Source organism: Labrus bergylta, chromosome 14 (genome assembly GCF_963930695.1).
Source record: "Labrus bergylta chromosome 14, fLabBer1.1, whole genome shotgun sequence".
Taxonomy (NCBI): Eukaryota; Metazoa; Chordata; class Actinopteri; order Labriformes; family Labridae; genus Labrus; species Labrus bergylta.
Window position 1 is genome coordinate 20,126,679 of NC_089208.1, and position 19,962 is coordinate 20,146,640.

A 19,962-nucleotide genomic window follows, 5' to 3' on the forward strand; every position below is an offset into this window, starting at 1 on the left:
TTGATGTTTTTCTCCTGTATGTCTCAACACAGTCCAATGTTAAACATAGGTGTCTTTTCAGGTTTTTCAAAGTGCTGTTTTCATTACATAAGCTACCTAAATCTCCTAATGGGAAGAGGCGCAAAGCCTCTCATTACTGCTGCATGGGGAAAATATGCGTCATCTGCAGAGATTACCTTTGGTTTAGCTTTTTCTACTTTCTAAAAATTGCTACACTGTCTGTTCCCTAACACACCCATCACATGAACAGGCACGTTAGAAGGAGTGTGTCTGTACAGTATCGGAACAATCCCACTGAATAAGAAGAATTATTGTCGGACTTTACGTTATATGGCAGAGGGAGGCCATGGGGAGGCTGCGCCAACCAGCTGAGTCCATATCTCTGGCAGCTCACTTGCTTTACTTGGGTTGAAGAAAGTCCCAGCTGTTCTTATGACAACATGCGATTTTAAAGCCAAGCCCTTATAGCTGAGGAGCAGGAGCCATCCTCCTTCTCCTCGGTGTCTCCTGGGGATGGGAGGCGCCCCCACAGGAGGCGGGTTTTTATGGATGTGTGCATGCACATGTGCCTGCTTCTTGAGAGAAGATTTGATTTATTTTCTTTAATTGTGAGGGGAAAATGTGAAATATGTGAGAGGCCATAACAGCTCACTTTAAATCCTCTACATTTATCATATCTGGATGTGGCTTTCAAGAACCTGCTTTTTAATGTGGATCTGCACTTTTGAACCACGCAGAGGTTAATAGCTTTATGGAGTCAGATATTGCATCTCTCACTTAGATTAAGGGGAGATTTAAATACATTGTGTCTCTGTAAAGAACCTATTACACTATGTTCAACTAGAAATATACACCTCTCTCAACTATTAAACATTAAATTACTACTGGCTACAGTTGACTCCTTTCTCATCTTATTCTGCAGATCTGTCTGAGTTAATTTTCTTCGAGCTAGAAAGTGGTTGAATGCCAACACTAAACGTCAAAAAGTAGCTAATAAGAAATCAAATTTGTTGGGTTTTTTTTTCTGCATTTTCATTATAACTGTCCTAAATGAAAATGTAGCCTATCGTAAAATCTCCTTTATTTCTAAAATATTTAAAACTGGACGAGGAATTAAAGCAGCATTTGAGCTTTGCACCTTGGGAGTGAAAATAGCTGCAATGTGGATAAGAGATTTAGAATTAAGTATAAACGAATGTAAATCAAATAATTAAAGTGTGGTCTACGTTAATGTGACTGGATGAGAACTGGAAATAACAGCCGTCCTTGAAGCAGTCGCACAGCTGCACTTAACTTAAACAGAAATCAGAAAAAGTGAGTGTAGGAAAAAGATCTCCCACACAACATTGTCTCCGCTGCCAGAAAAAAGAGCAAGTAATTTCAGCGCAGTGGATTACGGTTTAATGTGAAATAAAATTACTTGACTTAAGAAGGGGATTTTTGTATTGTACGCTGAGCCAACATACAACAAACAGTATGTGGAAGCTCTACGAGTCAGACCACAGGGACTCAGGCAGGCAGCACCAGGCAGCAGAGAAAGCAGAATGAGGTTGGTATTTTCCTAGCCGTGATGTTACTCTGAATTAAATCCACATGGACTTGCAAAGACATGATTGCTGACAAATCTGCAGTATGATAACAGGAGGTTGTTCGCTTTAATCTGACATGAATGAAAGGGTTTATACTTAATACTATATTATTATTAAACACACTTTCTTTAACCCTGTGTAGTTTCCTTCAGGGAGCCAAGTCCTCCATGAAATCTCATGTTTATGTTTCATTAACATCGCGTCACTTACTTCTTTCATCCTCATGTCATCACAAGCTACCGACAGGTGACATTACGGTGTAAAGCAAAGACAACTACAGCTAAAAACCTTGAAATGCACGATACAAGACCACGTGCATTATTTTCAAGTAAGACAAAACCTTAAGGGCAAGATCTATCACGCGGTAGTTATCCACAAACCTTCATCTAATCTTGTGATAATTCTGCAGGTGATGGATGTGTTTTCTGATGCGGAGTGGTGCAGGGTTGACTTCTCTTACCCCCGGGCTAGTGAAGCCGTTTGACACGACACTCTGGTAGCGAGCATGAACTCCATGCTGAGGACAATGTGCTGGGAGAGCACCATTTTGTTGCTACTTCTGAGGCCGCGTGTGTTTGCAACAATTTGCTATACATTGGATTGAACAGTGATTGGTGTTTTTTCTTTGAGAGCTGGCGTTGATTAAAGTATTTGAAAAGTGAAAAAAGTAGTGCCTCTCTTTCAACAGTTTGCCTTTTTGTTGAAGGTTGTTGTGCTGCTGGTACATGTTTACATAAAGCAGGCACACTAACATCTTAGATATTTCCTGTCTGATGATTGGACCTTTGGCAAATCCCGAATTATCCATAAAAATAGAAAGGAAAGCATTCAATAATTACATTAAAGCTAACAAGAATGTTGTCATGTCAGCACATGTTTGACCCATATACTACACATCTATTTAAATAGGTACATAATTTCACACTTAATATCTTAATGAGGAGCCCTACATGTCACATCACGTTGGTGTAAAATATATCATAGAGGGCTTACAAAATGACCAGATCATCTGTTGTAGTGATTCAATCATCTGTCATGCCTTTTAGAATTGAAACACTTTTAGGCTAATTGTTTCAAACAATCGGTATTGATAGTCTAAAACTTAAAACTTGAAGTGTTTAAAGCTCCTGTGGGGAACCTTCTGTGTGTATTCATTCTGGAGACTCATCACTTTGCTGATCTTGTCCAGTACTCGTGTAAAAGGTTGCTTTTTTTTGGCAGGATGCTGGTTATTATCCGGTGGACACCAACCTAGTGGCAGTGGTTACGGGCATTGGTAACAACTATAAGGCAATGATAAATGTTCTCACTGAGTCTGTTTCATAACAGGCTCCTCACAAGAGCTTTAAATCTCTTTGCAGGAAAGGATCTTCATTAGACGGTGAGAGGTGAGTTGTTTTTTTGCTGTATGTGCGTCTCCCTGTTTGTCTTTCTGTTTGTATGTCTGTATTGATTTCTCTCTTTCGACTTTTACTAATATCCCTCTTTTCTAGCAGATGGTTGTCCACCACTGAGCCTGGTTCTGCATGCTAAAGATAGCTTTTATTACCACTGTTGGTAAATATAGGTATAGTCTATAAATTGATGACTTGTTCTACCATTAGACTGTGTTGTTACATGCACTTGACTGTGTGCAAATCCACTCCCACAAAGCATCTAATCTCATCCACCTACTTGTTGCTATCACACGTACTATCAGCTAGTATTCTGAGAGTGCACATGCAACACAGTGCGAGTTAAAGGGCACCCAGCATCACATGCAGACCAAACACAATAACAGACTCTCTGCGTAACTATGCCAGCCTATGAATGAGTCATTTGAGGAGGCACAGACACAACTATTACGTAATTACAGGACACTAATGCAATCTCTCTCGACACCAGCATGCACACGTCACACGAGGACAGTCTGACAGAGTGACAGAAGAGGAAATCGACATACGGTAGAAACTGGCCATAACGTAGGTTTGACAGCGATCACCAGTAAAGTCATTTGGACACCTGATGGAAAGAAATAAAGCCACAAGAAGAGAGAGAAGGGAGGAGAAGGAGGGTGGTGGAGGAGTGAAGAAGAGGAAGAGAGAGAGAGAGAGAGAGAGAGAGAGAGAGAGAGAGAGAGAGGGCAAAGGTGGAGTGAAAAGGAGGGTATGCATAGAAGAAAGGGAGAAAAGAGAGAGAGGGAGGGAGGGAAGGGAGAGAGACACAGAATTAGAACAACAGCACAACCACAGACAGCCGAAGCAGAGTGTTCCCATGGATGACACCACCGTGTGCGGGGTGTAGTGCACAGCTCATTGCGTGTTGACCTGAAGAGGAGAAAGAGGAAGAAAACAGGGGCAGGAGGGGGTGGGGGGGGGGTGGTGAAGGGAGAGGAGGGCAGCTGGAGTCCACAGAGGTAATCCAGGTACAACTGTGTCTCTGTGCTCTGCTGCTCAAGTCAAGCGGACATACTTTTAAAAGGATTGGGCATGTACAACCGCAGCGGTTCAGTCTGTAAGCATCGCTGGCCGAAGTATCCCTCTGGACATCTGGGAAAGAGCAGACATGTGTTATGAAAAGGAGAAACACAAAAAAAAAAATTTAGATGCACTGTTACGGTGACCTTTCGCAAATTAAATTTCACAATGGAGACCAAGTAAGAAACACAAGAGACTTTGACACTTCCAGGATTACTAATGTGTTCACTTACAGTACACACCAAAGGCATCAGTGCTGGCTGATATATTCCCATCCATTGGAATTTCCCTCACGATCAATAAACTGTCTGTCTGTTTGTCTAATCTGATATAAACTAAATTTTTCTACTTTCCATGATGAAAAAAATAAATGTTAACACATGGATTATATTAACAATAATTCAGTAAGATGCCAACTTTATACATTTAAGCAAAACTTAAATAAATTGTTTTGGCATTCAGAAACAAAAAATGGAAATATAAAAAAAAAACAAGCATGTAAATAATGTGTCACGTAACGATATAATAACAGAAACAGTTGATAATGTATAAAAGATTTTTTCAAATATCACATTATAAATAAAAAGTACAATTTTCTTTAATTCAGATAAATTATTTCTGTTTGTGTTGATTTTGTCGCCCCCTGTGGACAAAATGGTATATCTCCTCTCTTTGCTGATTTTGTCCTGCACATGTGTAAGTAATTATTTCAAACAAAAAAAGATCTCTTCCGGCTCTCTTTAACAGTGAAATGCAAAATAATGTTAGCGCACTGCTTGTTCATGTCTTAATGTTTTTAAGAGAAACTATTCGTTTTATTTGCAGGGTAGACTTCAGGGGCTCCAACTGCAAAGGTCAGCCCTCTCTTTGACCTCAGCCTGTATTTTGGCAGGACCAGAGAATCTTTGTAGGCGATCAATAAATCAATCCTAGCAAGGCTGTGCAGCAAAGCTGAAAATAGGGTAATGTGGTTTCCTCTCGTGGTGCCTGTTGGGAGCAAAGACGCTGTGTTCATAACCTGCAAATATGACAGTTTTACAAGTAATACCATCAGACAGAGAGGTAAGGTTATCAAAAGTCCTTAACCAGCATTTCAAGGGCTGAAAAAAAACGTTTTAAATGGAGACTCCTTCAATACTCAACATGTCTGGACCGCTCTGTTCAAGTTACAAAGTGATTTCTGACATGAAGCTTAATATTTTTGTAACTGAAGACAGACTACTGTATCATCACTATCGAGTGAGCCGGCCTAAGCCATATTTCCTCATTATAATCACATTAGGAAGAGCAGTTGGTCTTTTAGGGGCACCAGCATTCCTCTTGCAGTCAAAACTAGACCACCAATCCAACAAGAGGTCATCGGTCGTAATTTACTGGTTTCACACGACGCCTCCCAGGAGCACCATAACATTCAGCATTAAATTACTCATCCTGAGTGATGGTGCTTAACTGGGGGGGGGGGGAACACCACCTAGACCAAGGAGACTTCGCTGACAGATGAAAGAAATAAACTGTCACTGAATAATTTAAAAATCAGATGAGCGTGCAAAATATCCAGGGTAGTGCAGCTGCTTACTCCATTAGCACTCTTTTATCTTTACTTTGAAACGGGGGGACATAAATCACTGTCAACATTCATTAAAACTTGATCAAAACTAAACACAAGAAGTTAGATGGAAGACAATAAATGATACAATATGTTAGGTGACATGTAACTATATAGTCTATAGTAGACTGCGAATACAGTGACATAACCAATTCCTGACACAGAAAAGAGAGGATTGGTCACAAATTGATAAAATATCATGTTGATAAATCTGCTTTCATTCCATTCTACTTTAGAAATAATTCCTTTTGATCAAGACTTTGAATGCACTTTAACCGATGGTTGTTCAACATTTTTGCAACTTTTTCTATAAATCCTACCAATTCTCTGGTTGCATTTTTGTGGTCCCATTAGCACCCCCTGTGGTCCTGTACAGTTTTTGTTGCAATGACTGGGTTTGCAGGTTTTTGTTGCTGCACTTCATTTCTGTTTTATGTGATTTCTTAATGTACATGTTTATGAAGTCCCAGAGTTTTTGCTGTGTGTGCATTTTTATTGGCTTCTTCATTGTCTCGTTTTGAAGTATTGTTTTCCTAGTTTGCAGCCAATTTCTTCAAAACAAATTATTCTTTCCATTTTATGCCATTGACCATCAATGATTTACTTTTGGTTAATACTTTTGAAGAGGCCACATACTTCTTTATTTTTAAAAATGTACTTTATTCAAATGGAGCAATTAAAAAAAAGTCTACTTCAAAGTGTGCCTTTCTTTATGTCATTTATGAACCTTGCCTCAACTAAACAAAGTTGAGAGCTCAAAGTGAAGGAGCAGGGCATTAAAGTAGGGCTCGCTGTCTGCAGGACTTGTTTAGCCGGTGAGTAATGTCCACTGAAGCCTGGCCTATATTGAATGAGATGGCTGAGGGGCAACAAATCCCTGCAGGCCTTCACTGCATTATCCAACTTTTCTGGCCCCGTGCCCCGGCCGTGAGTGAATTAGCTGCAGCAATTGAGTTATTGCTGCCTCCAATTTGTACACAGTGTATTGAACGGCTGTTGCGGCCGTGTCCTCACTGCTTGGAGAGCATTCTTCCTTTGGCCAACTGGGCACAAATGCCTCGCTAATGTTTCAGCTCGACATCAACCTGGCCAGAGAATTATGCTACGATGACATATGGTGGAACAGAAAATGCAACCCAATATGTGACAACCATGTCGAAAGAGCCATGTGCATGATTTGTGTTGTATGTTTTAGATTTTACTGTACGTAACTTACAGCCTTTTTTTATAGAAATAAAACATGACTTGGACAGTGGTTACCATTTCTTTATCATTGTTTGGATATTATATACTGTATGTCTTTTGGTTGGTTAAATGTCCATCATAATTTCAAAAGGTAATTGCAAAAATAAGAGAAGCAGACCTATAGTATGTTAATAACCCAAAGTATTGATATCTGTTTCAAGTTTCTGTTGGTCTTTTTTCTTTTTGTACCATTGTAGACATGAAAAATCCTCATGATTAAACAAACTGTTTTAAATCAGTGCATGTGAAGCACTTTGTAACTTGGATTTTGATTCCTAATACTGATGCATAGTTATATATAAGGGGCCATCCTGGAAGACTCTCAGCACCCTCTGCATGCATAGTTAAGACTTCTGCCGACAGGGTGGAGGTTCACGTATGTCAAGAGGGCTGAATCTAACAGATAGCTGAGGTTGTCCCATCAGCAGTTGGGTTTTGAAATAAGCTGTAGGCGTACACTTATACTATGCACTGTTGATCTTTGTGTCCCTTATCTCACTCCGACCATCATGACGGTATCCATGGTACTGAGGTTTTATTTTTATGTATTTATGTCTTCATACTGTTTTTATAATGTGTATCGCCTGTATGGACCTCTGTTACAAACCAAATTGCCCCTCGGGGACAGTAGAGATATTCCAATACAATATTAATATACTGTATTCAGTTAAATATGACACAAAACTAGGAAATCATTGAATTATCATTTGAGAAGTTTAAACCTAACAAGTCAAGTCATTATTTTATTTTTTGCTTGATAAAGATTTATCTGAGTACTACATTATCAGAAAAGTTGTTGATTAATTGTCTTAACATAGAAAAACATATCAGTGTTTGCAAAACAGACAAAAACACACGTTTATTTATCATGATAACTCCTCCCTTAACCTCGTAGCAAACAGTGTTTCCTGACCTCAAGTCTTACACAAGCTAAAACGTAAATGTCAAAATCCCCAAAAAGAGGTTGTTTCTGTAATAATGTCAACCTGTTTTCTTCCTGGACAGCACAGATCCTCCAGTACACTTTACACTGGGGTCTTGATCCCCTCTGCTTAATGTAAGCAGTGATTCTATTGACCTCACTGGGGGCCTCTGAGAGGCATAAATATTTGCTCACCACTAAACCAGTGACTCATGACACTTTGGAAAAAAGGCTTTTAATGTGAAGCTCTCCTGTACACTAAACAAGACTTAAAAGGAGGAGCAGAGCACCGCCTCGCTCCATTATTAGTGTTAAAATACACAACAGGTGGGTAGTTAGGCGGTCTGGCTGCTTTTTCCTGTGATGGGACGCTGCTGCTGAACTAAAGAAGAGCACACATCAATTGCTATGAAATAAATAGCCAATGTAATTAGGATGTCGAGAAACTATGAGTTTGACAATAAAAATAACCTTTCGAGGTGAACCCAAAATCCAAAAAGAGATGTTACTCACTTGCATGAGAGCTGATTGATACCATGTATGAAGTAACAGGCGCCGCCATTCACACAGTAGGCCTTCTCTGTGTCGTTGCATCTTCTGGCGTGGCCTGAGCCCGGAGATAGCGTTGTGGTTACTGTGAAGAAAGTAACGAAAAAAAAAAAAAAAAACACATTAGCAACACTTTTTCATTTTGACCTTAATTCATCTTTTATGTGTCAATTGTGATCTTTGGCGCCCCAGCAGGATGAATAATTGATGATCGAAGAGGCATCATCATCATCACACAGGTTTTTCTATTAAATATGAACTTTGTTGTTATCGTTTCAAGTGTGATAGTCCTGTACCCAGACAGCTTCACTCATGCACTGCACTTGTACCTCTATGAGATCTCTGATTTTCCGTCCACAAGCGTAATTGTGTCTTTAACCAGTGTTGACACTATCTGGAGAAGTTCTCCGAGCAAAGATAAATATTTCCCTGACAATGCGTGGGAGTTGTTTACTTCTTGACTTAGGTCTGTGGAACGGCCCCTAAATGTCATGTACCTGCACTTAACCCCCCCCCCACCCACCCACCCGTCCACCGAAACTGAGGAGATGTAACATGTTTGGGATGACGGCTGCTTATCAGGACACGTGCGGGGCCTTTTTGAAGGAAGGGGAGTGCAAAGTGAGACGCACAGAGGCAGGATGGGGCCCGAGGAGGAAGGAGAGCGCTCTGCATGTCAACACGTGATTGTAACCATGTACCTGCCGTCAGACGGTATACGCACCTACGCAATAAGTGTGACAGTTTGTTGGTAGGGATACTGAGATCTTTGCATCCACAATGCATCTGCTGCAGCGTCCTGATGCTCAAGCCATGCAGAATAATGTGACACGAGATCGCACGAGCATTTTGTATTCAGATCCGACATATATAGGCTGTTTTGCCACAGGGAGCAGATTTCACAACTCCCCTTCTGTAACACATGAAGAAGCTGCTCTCCTTGGGTTAAGGAAGTGTGCTCTGTGTTGTACAGAAGCACACTCCTGGTTTTGCTAAAACAACATAGCTCAAATCCCATGCTAGTTAGCATAACAAAGCAAACATGGGGATGACATCAGTCTGCGCTTCACTTGCCAGAATTAGTCAGCACTCAAACTCCAAACACAATATTAGAACTGGCACAAGAAACATTGGACTCCTTTCGGCAATAAAAAAACGCAACTGTTTCATTATCTGACTGCAAAAACAAAGTCCTGAAGCATTAATGCAGGTTTTAAAGTTTCATTATTTTTCCTTTGAACATTTGTTAGTTTAAATACTTTGTTTTGTCTCACGTCTTGTAAATGTGTATGACTCTATCATTGCTGGTGTGTCAGCTCAACATAGATGTATAAAGATGAACACTTAGTGCAGTGGTTCTCAACTGGTCGAGCCTCAGGATCCACCAACTAGTTCTTCATGAAAAATACATCGTGACCCAAATTTCTTATAATTTTCAATCAATCAGATTGATTTAAAGAAAAAATGTGCAGTTTGGACCTCAGATGGTACGAAGCGTCACATAAATCACCAGAGGAGGTTTGTGATCCTGTATAAACCAGCTCTCTCAGAACGCTCCATTTTGGTGTGTGTGTCTCTTTAAATGTAATAAGCCCCCCCCTTGAGTTTTCCAGGTGGAGGTCACTCCCCTGTAGCGAGAATAAAAATGGCGGACCTGCGCAAAAGTTTTGTTCTAGGCTTGGGGTGGAGTCCATGGGTGGAGATATCAGGGGAGGAGAGTGGATTTTTTTTTACCAGAATCCCACTGTGACATCACAAGCTGAGCAAATTTGAAACGGAGCATTTTTCTCTGTGTTGTAAGACCTATACACACAACAAACAAAGAACTGGATGGTTTTATTTCACACTTTGTGGGTCAGTAGACACTCACTTTACCCAAATACATTTTGAAAAAAAGGAAAAATGGAGGTCTGATAGATTTGTGGGTACCAAAATCTTTGCTCTGGCAGCCATACAGGTGTCTGTCAACAGTATCATGAACATCCTTCCAAAGAACAAAAACTGAGTCATAAATCTCCAGATAGATCTTTGATTTGATGAGATGTGCTGACATGACCTCTTATTTATCACTGACTTTTGTTTTATGTTGTTAAACAATATAATAAGAGCGCTTTAGACATAATCCATCATGTTCTTATTCTGCCAAAGTTCCCTAAAAATGATTCAAAGTTACCAGCATACCAAAGCGTCTATCTCCTGTCACTTCAAAACTTTTCCAAAACTATTTCCAGGTTTACCAGTTAATCAGAACTACCTCACCGTCACACCTGACCTCTCGCTCGCAGTGCTGGCGTGTAAAACACCTCGTAAAAAAAGATCAGACAAAGCTGTCAAGGAGAAGGGACCTGAAAACATTGTAAAAACCTCCTACGCTCAAAATAGAAGCCTTGTGCAGACTTCAACCGTAAAAAACATGCAAAACAAAAGGCGGCGAAACAGGCTCGATCTGGAGCCGAGGCCTATCCCAGAACGCACTGATGGGAGGGAGGGAGGGAGGAAGGGAGGGAGAGGGAACGTCCTGGACAGATCATTAGTCGTCTGAATCCATACACAACTCACACAGACACACACAGATAATCTGAAGTCCACCTGGCCTACATGTGGGTGGACTGTGGGTGGAAAACAAACGACCCGGAGAGAAGCCACACAGGGAGGTGGAGAACATGTAAACTTCACACAGAAAGGATCAAGGCGGGTATTTGAACCCTGAACATGTCCTGCAAGGTTTATTTGGCTACTGGTCATAACTGATCTATTTCACTGTATTCACAGACAGACTGTAAGACAGACAGTCATTGAGAAACTTTGATGTGATTAGATGATATGACCTGAAACATTTGCTCTATAATCTCTGAATATTTCCCAATTGACCATGACCCACTTCACTTTTTAAGGACCCACTGATTTTTCCATTTGTTGGTTTCATGGGCATTGGTCTCCATAATAACATTTGTGTGATTCTTTAAACAATTCAGAGGTCTTATTCCTACATTCCCTCAGCCACATTACAAAAGACTTAGCTTTAAATAATCCAGTGTTGATACTTTTCAATGTCTAATCTAACTTTTTATCTTCAATTAATGTAGTGATTCATGAGAATGTATTGTTGTTTGTGGTATAAAATTATAGCTAGAAACATTGTATAAGTATATATTTAACATGTTTGGTTATAATTTATGAAACACACTCTTCTAATGTGCAAAACACTGACCAGGCCAATTAAGAGAAAAACAATCACGTCCCACGATTTTACCATGAAGAATGATTGAAATGAACGTCATGGTGCCATGTTGATATGCAGGATAATACAGGGATAAATATCTGCAATGGGAGAAGAACGTCAGCGCTACAGTCTTATACTGCAGATGAACACTCCCCCCCCCAAAAGAAAACACAAGGATCATTTGCCTAAATGACAAGCATCACCTGCCTGCACTTAAAAAACTTCCAGAAAGAGCAGAGCCACATTCCTGTGGATATTATTGAACCGCCAATGCAGCAAAAACAGATAAAGAACGAGTGTTCAGTGAACTTGTCTCACGCTCAATTTATTCATTTCAAAGACAGGATTCATTTGAAGTATCTTTAACTTTTCTTCTGTAAACATTCAAAGATGATATCAAAGAAAAAACTCACAAGTTTCACTTACGTTGTTATTGAAGTAGTTATAGGTTATTGAATGTTGGCTTAGAGGTAAGACCGGCCACTGACGTCTTCTTGCAAAAATAACTCAAGCGGTAATGTATCTTATATAACCTAAGTATAATGCTAAGAGTTTATATTGATCAGCTTTAGTTGTAAAAATATCTGAAATTATTTTAGGTACATTTTTAATCCACAAGGTTTCTTTTCTAGAGGTTAGCAACCTATCCTATTAACTTCAAAGACCGCCTTTATCTTGACAGTAATGTATCGATTTATTTATGAGCATTCATTGGCTGGCAGTCCTTAGCTGTCATCCGATGATATGATCCTGCATAGTAAGTGTGCTAACTTCACTCCTTCTTTTGATCTACTGTCCTCCATCTTTTTCCTTTTTGTCCTCCAGTTTCTCCCCATCAGCGGGGAAAGGTTCTCATCTCAGTGCGTCCAGTATGACGCTAATGTCAATCCTTGTCCCAAGCTTAAAAGCACATGTTCTGATTATGATGTCAAAGCTAGAGTTTAAAGTGTGGCTACTTTGATTCAAGCAGCAGGAGGCCAAAGAAAAAGGGAACAGCAACTGCACAGAGTCTCTATAAATCTCACATGTGGACCCACTTCAGGTTTTATAATAAACTTGTAAAGCTGGACAAAAGTATGTAAAAACCTGCTGAGCAGCAATAAAATATCAGGGCTGGACCCTGAGATGCCTTGGACATATTGTTTCTCGTTTTCACCTGCTCCTTTCTCTAGCCTCCGTATCTGCTGTGAGAGAAGTCAAGACGAACGCCAGTGCATGAGTCAGCGGAACATTTGAGTGCGTTTCCATGAGCTATAGCAGCAACAGATAAGTTCCTGGGCTTTTCCTCCTATTTTATTTTGTCTCCTAGAGATATGGCTTGTATTGTATACTTCAAGTATTGGAAGCAAATAACATTGAAAAATGTTATGCCATCCTCAATCTTATTAATAAAACTATGTTTCTATTCCAAAGATTGAGGAAACTAGTAGTACATAAACTCTCATTATACATGCTTCAACTTGGTGACATAATCTGTTAGCATAACGTTTTTTTGCTTTTTTTAACTGATGACATGCTATGCTGATGACAAGCGGTTATATCTTCCACTAAATCACAGTAATGCCAACTGCCTCATTTCTCTCAGAGACTGTGTAGAGGCCACCAATTGATAGAAATGTTTTAGCTAAATAAAAGTAACGCAGGAAGCAAAATACCAAAGCTTACATTTTAATGACCTAGGTGAGTTAAAACCAAAGCCACTGTGTTCAACATGACCCTGATCTTTGGTGATCAGATAAGGAGAGTTGTGCTGTCCTGCTTTCTTCAGATCAGGAATGATTTGAAAATCAAGCCAATTTCACTTCATGCTGATTTGGAGAGGTTAATGTCATGTTGTCTCTTTTAGACTAATATTACTCTTTTTTTACCTCCCTCAGTCAACATTTCCTCATACATCTCGAGCTCTTCTGAAAATCATCCACAAGTCATGATGACTGTACTTGCATGCCTAAAAAATAACCAGTCATTGGCTTTGTTCCTTTTAATGTTGTTGCATTTTTGTTTTAAATAATTGTTGACGTCTCTGTAAAGCACTTTGATCAACCTTGGCAGTTTTAAATGAGTGGAATGAAAGTTGACTTGACTTGACTTTTTAAAAGCACTTTTTGGTTTTTAAAGGGCTCAACAAATAAAGTATTATGAAGATTATTATCATCATAAACACAAGTACTTACAGACAGAGCTTAATATGTGTCTTAATAAAGAAGTCCCACAGGGTCGGGGTATTTATTAGAAATTGTAACATTTTGTCTGTGTTAGGTTTATTGTGTAAGTAGGCGTGCAGATGTTACTGATATCATTTATGTCTCTGGGGGGGCAGCTCTGCAAATCAAAAATCTTCTGTTTTTCTGGCCCCCAGCATGTCATTTGAAATAATTGTTGGACAAGTGAAATGCTGGCTGTTTCAACTCAGCAAAAAATGGCAGCAAAATAGAAACATTCTTTTTTTGCAAAAGGGTCTCATTTTATTACTCATTTTTTCTGATATTGAGTTATATGAATGAAGAAATGCAGGGGAGCTATAACTGTTTCAGTGCAAGACAACCTGGAACTTGAAGGCAATGCAACCATGACTTCATGAGGAAAGCCCGGGCAGTGTAGCTCACAATGAGGGATATCAAAATTCAATTGACTTCATTTACAATCAATGCTGATGTTGATTGAAAGCGTGGCACATATGCCTTTAACTTAATTAAAACCACAAAAGACAAAGTTCCACCTAAAGTAAATGATGTGCTCCTTCAACAAGCGATGTTTTGCTAAACCATTGAACAAGACTGCATTGCAAAACCCTTCTTAGAGAGAGAATAATGGTGCAATAACTTAAAAGACCATTTACCAACGGAGAAATGTTGACTTAATCGGTGGATTTCTTGTTGTGAGTTTGTATTCAGTAAACACAGATGCTTTATCTTTTGGATTTCCCCCTTGATGTTTCCACATTAGAAGTCCCGCTAACGTCGCAATCTCACGAAAGGCCAACATCAGGAGAAGTTCTATAGTGACCCACAAAACGTTTTCGGTCACCTTGACTCGAGTTTGACTGATCTCTTCACATGATCAAAGAGCAACAGGATGACCACATAAAGGCTGTTTTCTAAATGATTCGAATCCCATACAAGGAGCGGTGCATGCAGACCCTGTCCCAGTGACGAAACCGAACTTTGTTTTCCCTCTGAGGTGATCTGGTTCAGCCAATAAAGTGTTTACTCAGCCTGGAACACATGTTTACTCCAGATTAAAACTAATGACAAGCCCGAGAATTTATTGACATGGCTCGGGGAACACATACAAACAACAGGAGAGCATCTCATTGAGGGTGTGTGGTGTGGATAATAAAATTAAAATCTAAACGATGTACTAGCAGGGTTTAAATACATGCTTATGTGATCACTTCTGACAGGACTGTGGGAAAACTCTCTCAATGAGTGTAGATTTATGGTAAAACAACAGAACTGTAAGCATGACTAAACACATAACACACACTGATAGTATCACCCTATAACTGTGAAAACATTGAAAGAATTGGGGCTTGACTGCATTATTTTGAAATAATTTTTCCAAGGAATCTGTGTTTATGTACATACAGGAAGGGTTATTAATGTGATGACATGACTCTCATACGTTAGTTTTTGTTTTGTTTTTAGTGTTTTTGTCTGAGTAAGTTATTGAATGTCCAGTGTGTTGAATCAGTGGCTGTTCTGCGGTGGACACATTTGTAGTGGTCGAGTGAGGCTGCTGTGAGCAGACAACAGAGTTTCTGTTGACAGTTGGTAAAACAACATGTGCAGTGAATGCTGAACGTGTTCATCATTGCCATGTAGAGCAGCTGTAGAGCAGGGTTTGGCAAGTGTCTCATAAAAAAAAAAAGGGAAAAAAAGTACATTACATTGATGTGTATTAGCAGGGCTGTTCTCATTTAGCATGGTCTTACTCCCACAAAAACTAAAGCACTATATTTTGTAAATAAACTACATAATTATGAGCAACTTTGGACCCATTCCAGCAGGCTAAGATGCTAAGAGCGACTGACAGAAAGTCCTTTACAGACCACCTAGGTTGGTGTTTTGTGCCAGGGTTAAACGATGCTGGATTTTGACCCAGGAAACCAAAGGGTTTGAGTCCAGTGTGAAACAAAAAGTCAGTGTCTGGTTGTTATCTGTTTTTTTTTTTTTTTTTTAATTTAAGATTTTTTTGGGGGGATTTTTTTGCCCTTATTGGAGAGATAGGATGGTGGATAGACTCGGAAATCAGGGAGAGAGAGAGAGTGGGGAATGACATGCGGGAAAAGAGCCACAGGTCGGATTTGAACCTGGGCTGCCCGCTTGGAGGACTAAAGCTTCCATACATGGGGTGCGTACATAAACCACTCCACCACCAGCGCCCCAGGTAATTATCTTATCACCAGCCATGATTGTAATCATACTTTACCAGGTAGTTTTAATGCCTAAAATTAACTAAACAGATTATTTCACATCGACCACATTAAATATGTAGAAAAGAGACTTTGGGACTGATGCTGAGGGGAAATAGAAACAGAAAGTTTAGGGTACCTGGAACAGACACTTCTTTACGCTTCATGATGAAGCAAAGTGAAGGCTGTGTTCAAAGGTTGCCATTTGTCGACTGTGGATGATAGCCGTCGTACATTTATAGAAGCAAGATATTGTAAAAAGCCTTATCAGAGGTCTTTATTGGCTATCTTCTGAAAGCGGCAGCATTATTTAAAGTATCTAATGACAAATCAAATGTTCTTCAACTTAAAAGCTCTTCTGTTCCACCTTCTCCACTCAGTCAGGGTTGGTGTGTTTGAGGTTTATAATTAAGGAAAAGGCAACAGTATAGGCAGCACTATTAACAGAAATAGCACTGTCTTTTTTTTAAATTTACAGTCTTGTTCTTCTTATTTTTTGAAGCGGTTGTCATCATCTTTTCACAGACAGCACTTTTATCTGCATCTTTTTCCCAAGAGAGGAGACAGTGATGCTAAAAATGGCCGGGGAAAGGAGAGCTCAGTGTGATCACTGCAATCTGACAGTTTCTTACTCGTCTTAAATTACAGCCTCTAAGAATAGATTCCAGTCCTGGCCAAAATAACATCAAACTTAATTCATCAAGATCTGCACATGTAACAGAGGATACATAAATATAACGCAGCGCAGTCCAGCGCCTCACAAAGGGGACCAGAGTTCAGGTGTCGTGAAGGCTGACTCGGCTTTTCTGACAAACTCCTTTAAGATCTTCAGCTCTGCTAAACAGTGTTGTTGTACCCGCACTCAGGCACACAGGGTTTGCATAAGTGTTGTTGGTTTTTGAACCCTAAGTTTCAACTTTCCTCGGCGCTGTATAGCCCGGGGGCTGAATCTGAATCTCGGGGTTGACGAGAGGTTTTCCTCCAGGTTAGCGAGGGCCACAGTGTTTAGCCATCAGCCCTCGCCAGTGACTTTGATTAATCCTTCATGGCCCGAGAACTGAAAAGAAAAGCTGGGGGTGCAAGCAGGACCATCTGGAAACCTTCATAAACATGCCTGTCTTTCCACGCTCTCCAAAGGATTCTAGGAAAATCGTAAAAATGAAAAGAGAGGTCCCTATTGCTCAGTTTTTTTTTCTCCTCTTGAGGCACCCTGTGTGTATGCAGCAAACAGGGAAAAAAAAAAGCCCTCACACCGAATCCTCGCCCCCATTGAGCCCTGAACACTCAAGTGTGTAACAAAACAAAGTTTCAATTGGATGTCTTGGGTGCGGAGTTATACACATGTAATGCTGATGTATGACAAATGTTGATCATTTACTGCAGCTTGGCTTAATCTGTTCCACTTCTGCAGTGCAAAATGAAAGTCATCTCAAAACACACACACACACACACACACAAGGCTGAATCTGATTCTGTGTTTGGAGGAAGCCAAGGCTGTTATTCAACCAAGTGGTGGATCGCTTCCATCTGGACTTTGTTATAGCTTTGTGTTTTCACTCTTAAAAGCAATGTTATCTGAATAAAAAAAAGGATAAATTGTGCAGCTGATTTGGGAGGATGTCAGTGAGCGGGAACAGTGTGCAGACCCCGTGCATCTCTGACAGAACATTTCTGCGGTGAGGCAAGGCAGAAAGAGAGACATGGAGATCCAAAAACATAGACTCATATCCAAACATAAGATAAAATCTTGAACTCATTAGTCATATAAATCCTTATTATCTAACAAATGTAGCAGTAATGTCTTCTGGCCCCAGATACATACGTGTATAAAACTTGATAATAAAATAAGACTATACAAAACCACTGATACAATCTAATGTAGATAATGTCGTATTTTTCAACTAATACATTTCTGGATCCTCTTTTTTTTCTACTTCCTGCTTTTCTCTTGTTGACTTTAAATGATGTTCCTTCTGCGTTGATGTGGTTATATTGTAAAATCCTCTAAGTGTTGTTTAAATGTGTATTTTTACCTATATATATATATATTTTTTTTTTACATGAGTAGTGTAAACATGATTTCATGTGGAAGTGCTACTTAGTGTTATTGTTACATTGACAGAAGATCAACATCCCTAATGATGGTGCTGTATGTGTCAATGTCACCAATGAGGTCTGAGCGGTGCTTTTGTTGTTTTGTTTTTTTTCATTTTTGTTTCTTGGGGTCGTTATCTGTTCCCTATTAATACATATATATGACCAACAGGGTACAGGGTAAAGTTACCTTAGGGTAAATGTATTGTAATTTTCAGTGTGCCACGGATTATTCACACACACACACACACACACACACACACACACACACACACACACACACATATATACACATATATTATTTGAATGTCTGTATTTTTCAGTTGTAATCTTTTCCCCTTCCTTTATTAGTGTATATGTATCTAAATAAATCAATAAAATAAATCTTTATATAAACTACAAAACGTAAAGCCAGGCTGTGTGTGCTAACAAGTGGCCCCCTGCTTTAATACCAAACCCTATAACACTTTCTTCAAGTAGATCATTCAAACCATGAACATTTGAAGAAGTAAGAAAATGAAAGTAAAAAGCAAATGAAACCCGTTTGGAAGGGACAGTGATAAAAGTCTTCAGTCCAGACCCTTCAGCAGACAAATAAAGAGGGCTGTTTCTGTAACAGCTCTGCCACCCAGACATGCTTTTCCACAAGTCAGTTTTATGTACCAGAAAGAAAAAAAAGTCTGTCCCCCCCCCCCCACTCCTTCTTTTCCTTCCCCCTTCTCCTGGCAGGGAATGGTCTCCTGTTACAGCCGGGACCGTGCATGATCTTTTATCTCGATACTGGGGGCCAATTCATATTGCATGCATTCTTGTTACACTTGTGCGGACTACATTGTGTTCCTCTCTGCGGTTGTGAAAGAGGAGTGTCTAACCTGGATGGAATGAATAAATAAGATTAACAGATAGGGGGGAGAGTAGAAAAGAAGAATTGGTAACTGTGGCTTTGCTACAAAGGAAGTTGTTGACAGCTGGGTCTGATGTGGTGTGGAGGATGTACGGTGATGATGCATACATGAAAGAAAAAAATCAAACTTTTTGTTCTCTTAAAGCTGGAACTGTTGTAGGAGTCGTGGTATTATAGCATTAAGAATGTGGAGATAAATTACACTGATAACAAAGAAAGATGAATGTCTGCAGCTTGTTTGCAGACACATACAAAGAAGATGTGTCTTACATGTGGGAATTTGCTTTTCCTTCTTTGAAAGATTTATACTTTGTCATTTGATTTTTATTAATTAAACACAAAACTCTCAAAACGTTCTTTCATCAGATTAACGGCGCACAAGTCCAGACAAATGCTGCAGCTTTGTAAGGGGGAAAGTAAAAAACAAACAAACGAAAAATAGATGGATAAAGGAGGGAAGCAGGGAAGAGGAGGATTGAGAAAAGAAGAAGATTTGTCGACAGGATCTTAAGTTGGAAAATATTTCTGGTTGCCAAAGCCAACACAAAACAGGCACGCACCTACTTCCACACATGAGCATAGGCACACCCAATCGGTGGCAACATGCAGCATCTGTTTTCTGGAGTTCAAAATGAGAAAAAGAGATTTCATGTCTAATACTCAAAGAGGAATTAAATTACTATTTACTGTAGGCACGACGCACCAAAGAGGCCATTATGAATGAAGGTGCGTTCAAGGCGGGTTTTTTTATTTTATTTCAATAGAAAATGATCTACAATTCAAACAGCTTCAGATTGAAACTGGAATGTTTAGAAATGAACAAAATGGAGCCTGCCAGGAGCATTAATCTACCACCCACTCTTCAGAAACACTGCCACCGCCACAACCAGTGTGTCTTCTTTTATATTCTCGTCTCCATTTACCATTTTTCAGTCACATAGCTGATATGCCTGGTCTTGC

General features: G+C 39.7%; 1 protein-coding gene across 4 annotated transcripts in view; it reads right to left on the minus strand.

The window, feature by feature from the left end:
- nrg2a (neuregulin 2a) overlaps nucleotides 1-19,962 on the minus strand; it is an 81,285-nt gene that overhangs the window by 11,107 nt on the left and 50,216 nt on the right. For 3 of the 4 annotated variants that reach the window (XM_065962991.1, XM_020633356.3, XM_029277233.2), the window contains exons 4-5: nucleotides 8,332-8,452; nucleotides 3,532-3,590 (exon numbers count right to left, since the gene is read on the minus strand). In XM_065962991.1, the coding sequence (XP_065819063.1) occupies nucleotides 3,532-3,590; nucleotides 8,332-8,452 (180 nt within the window). Of the gene's footprint in view, nucleotides 1-3,531; nucleotides 3,591-4,040; nucleotides 4,118-8,331; nucleotides 8,453-19,962 lie in introns of all 4 variants that reach the window. The other variant, XM_020633357.3, reaches the window with a different exon arrangement.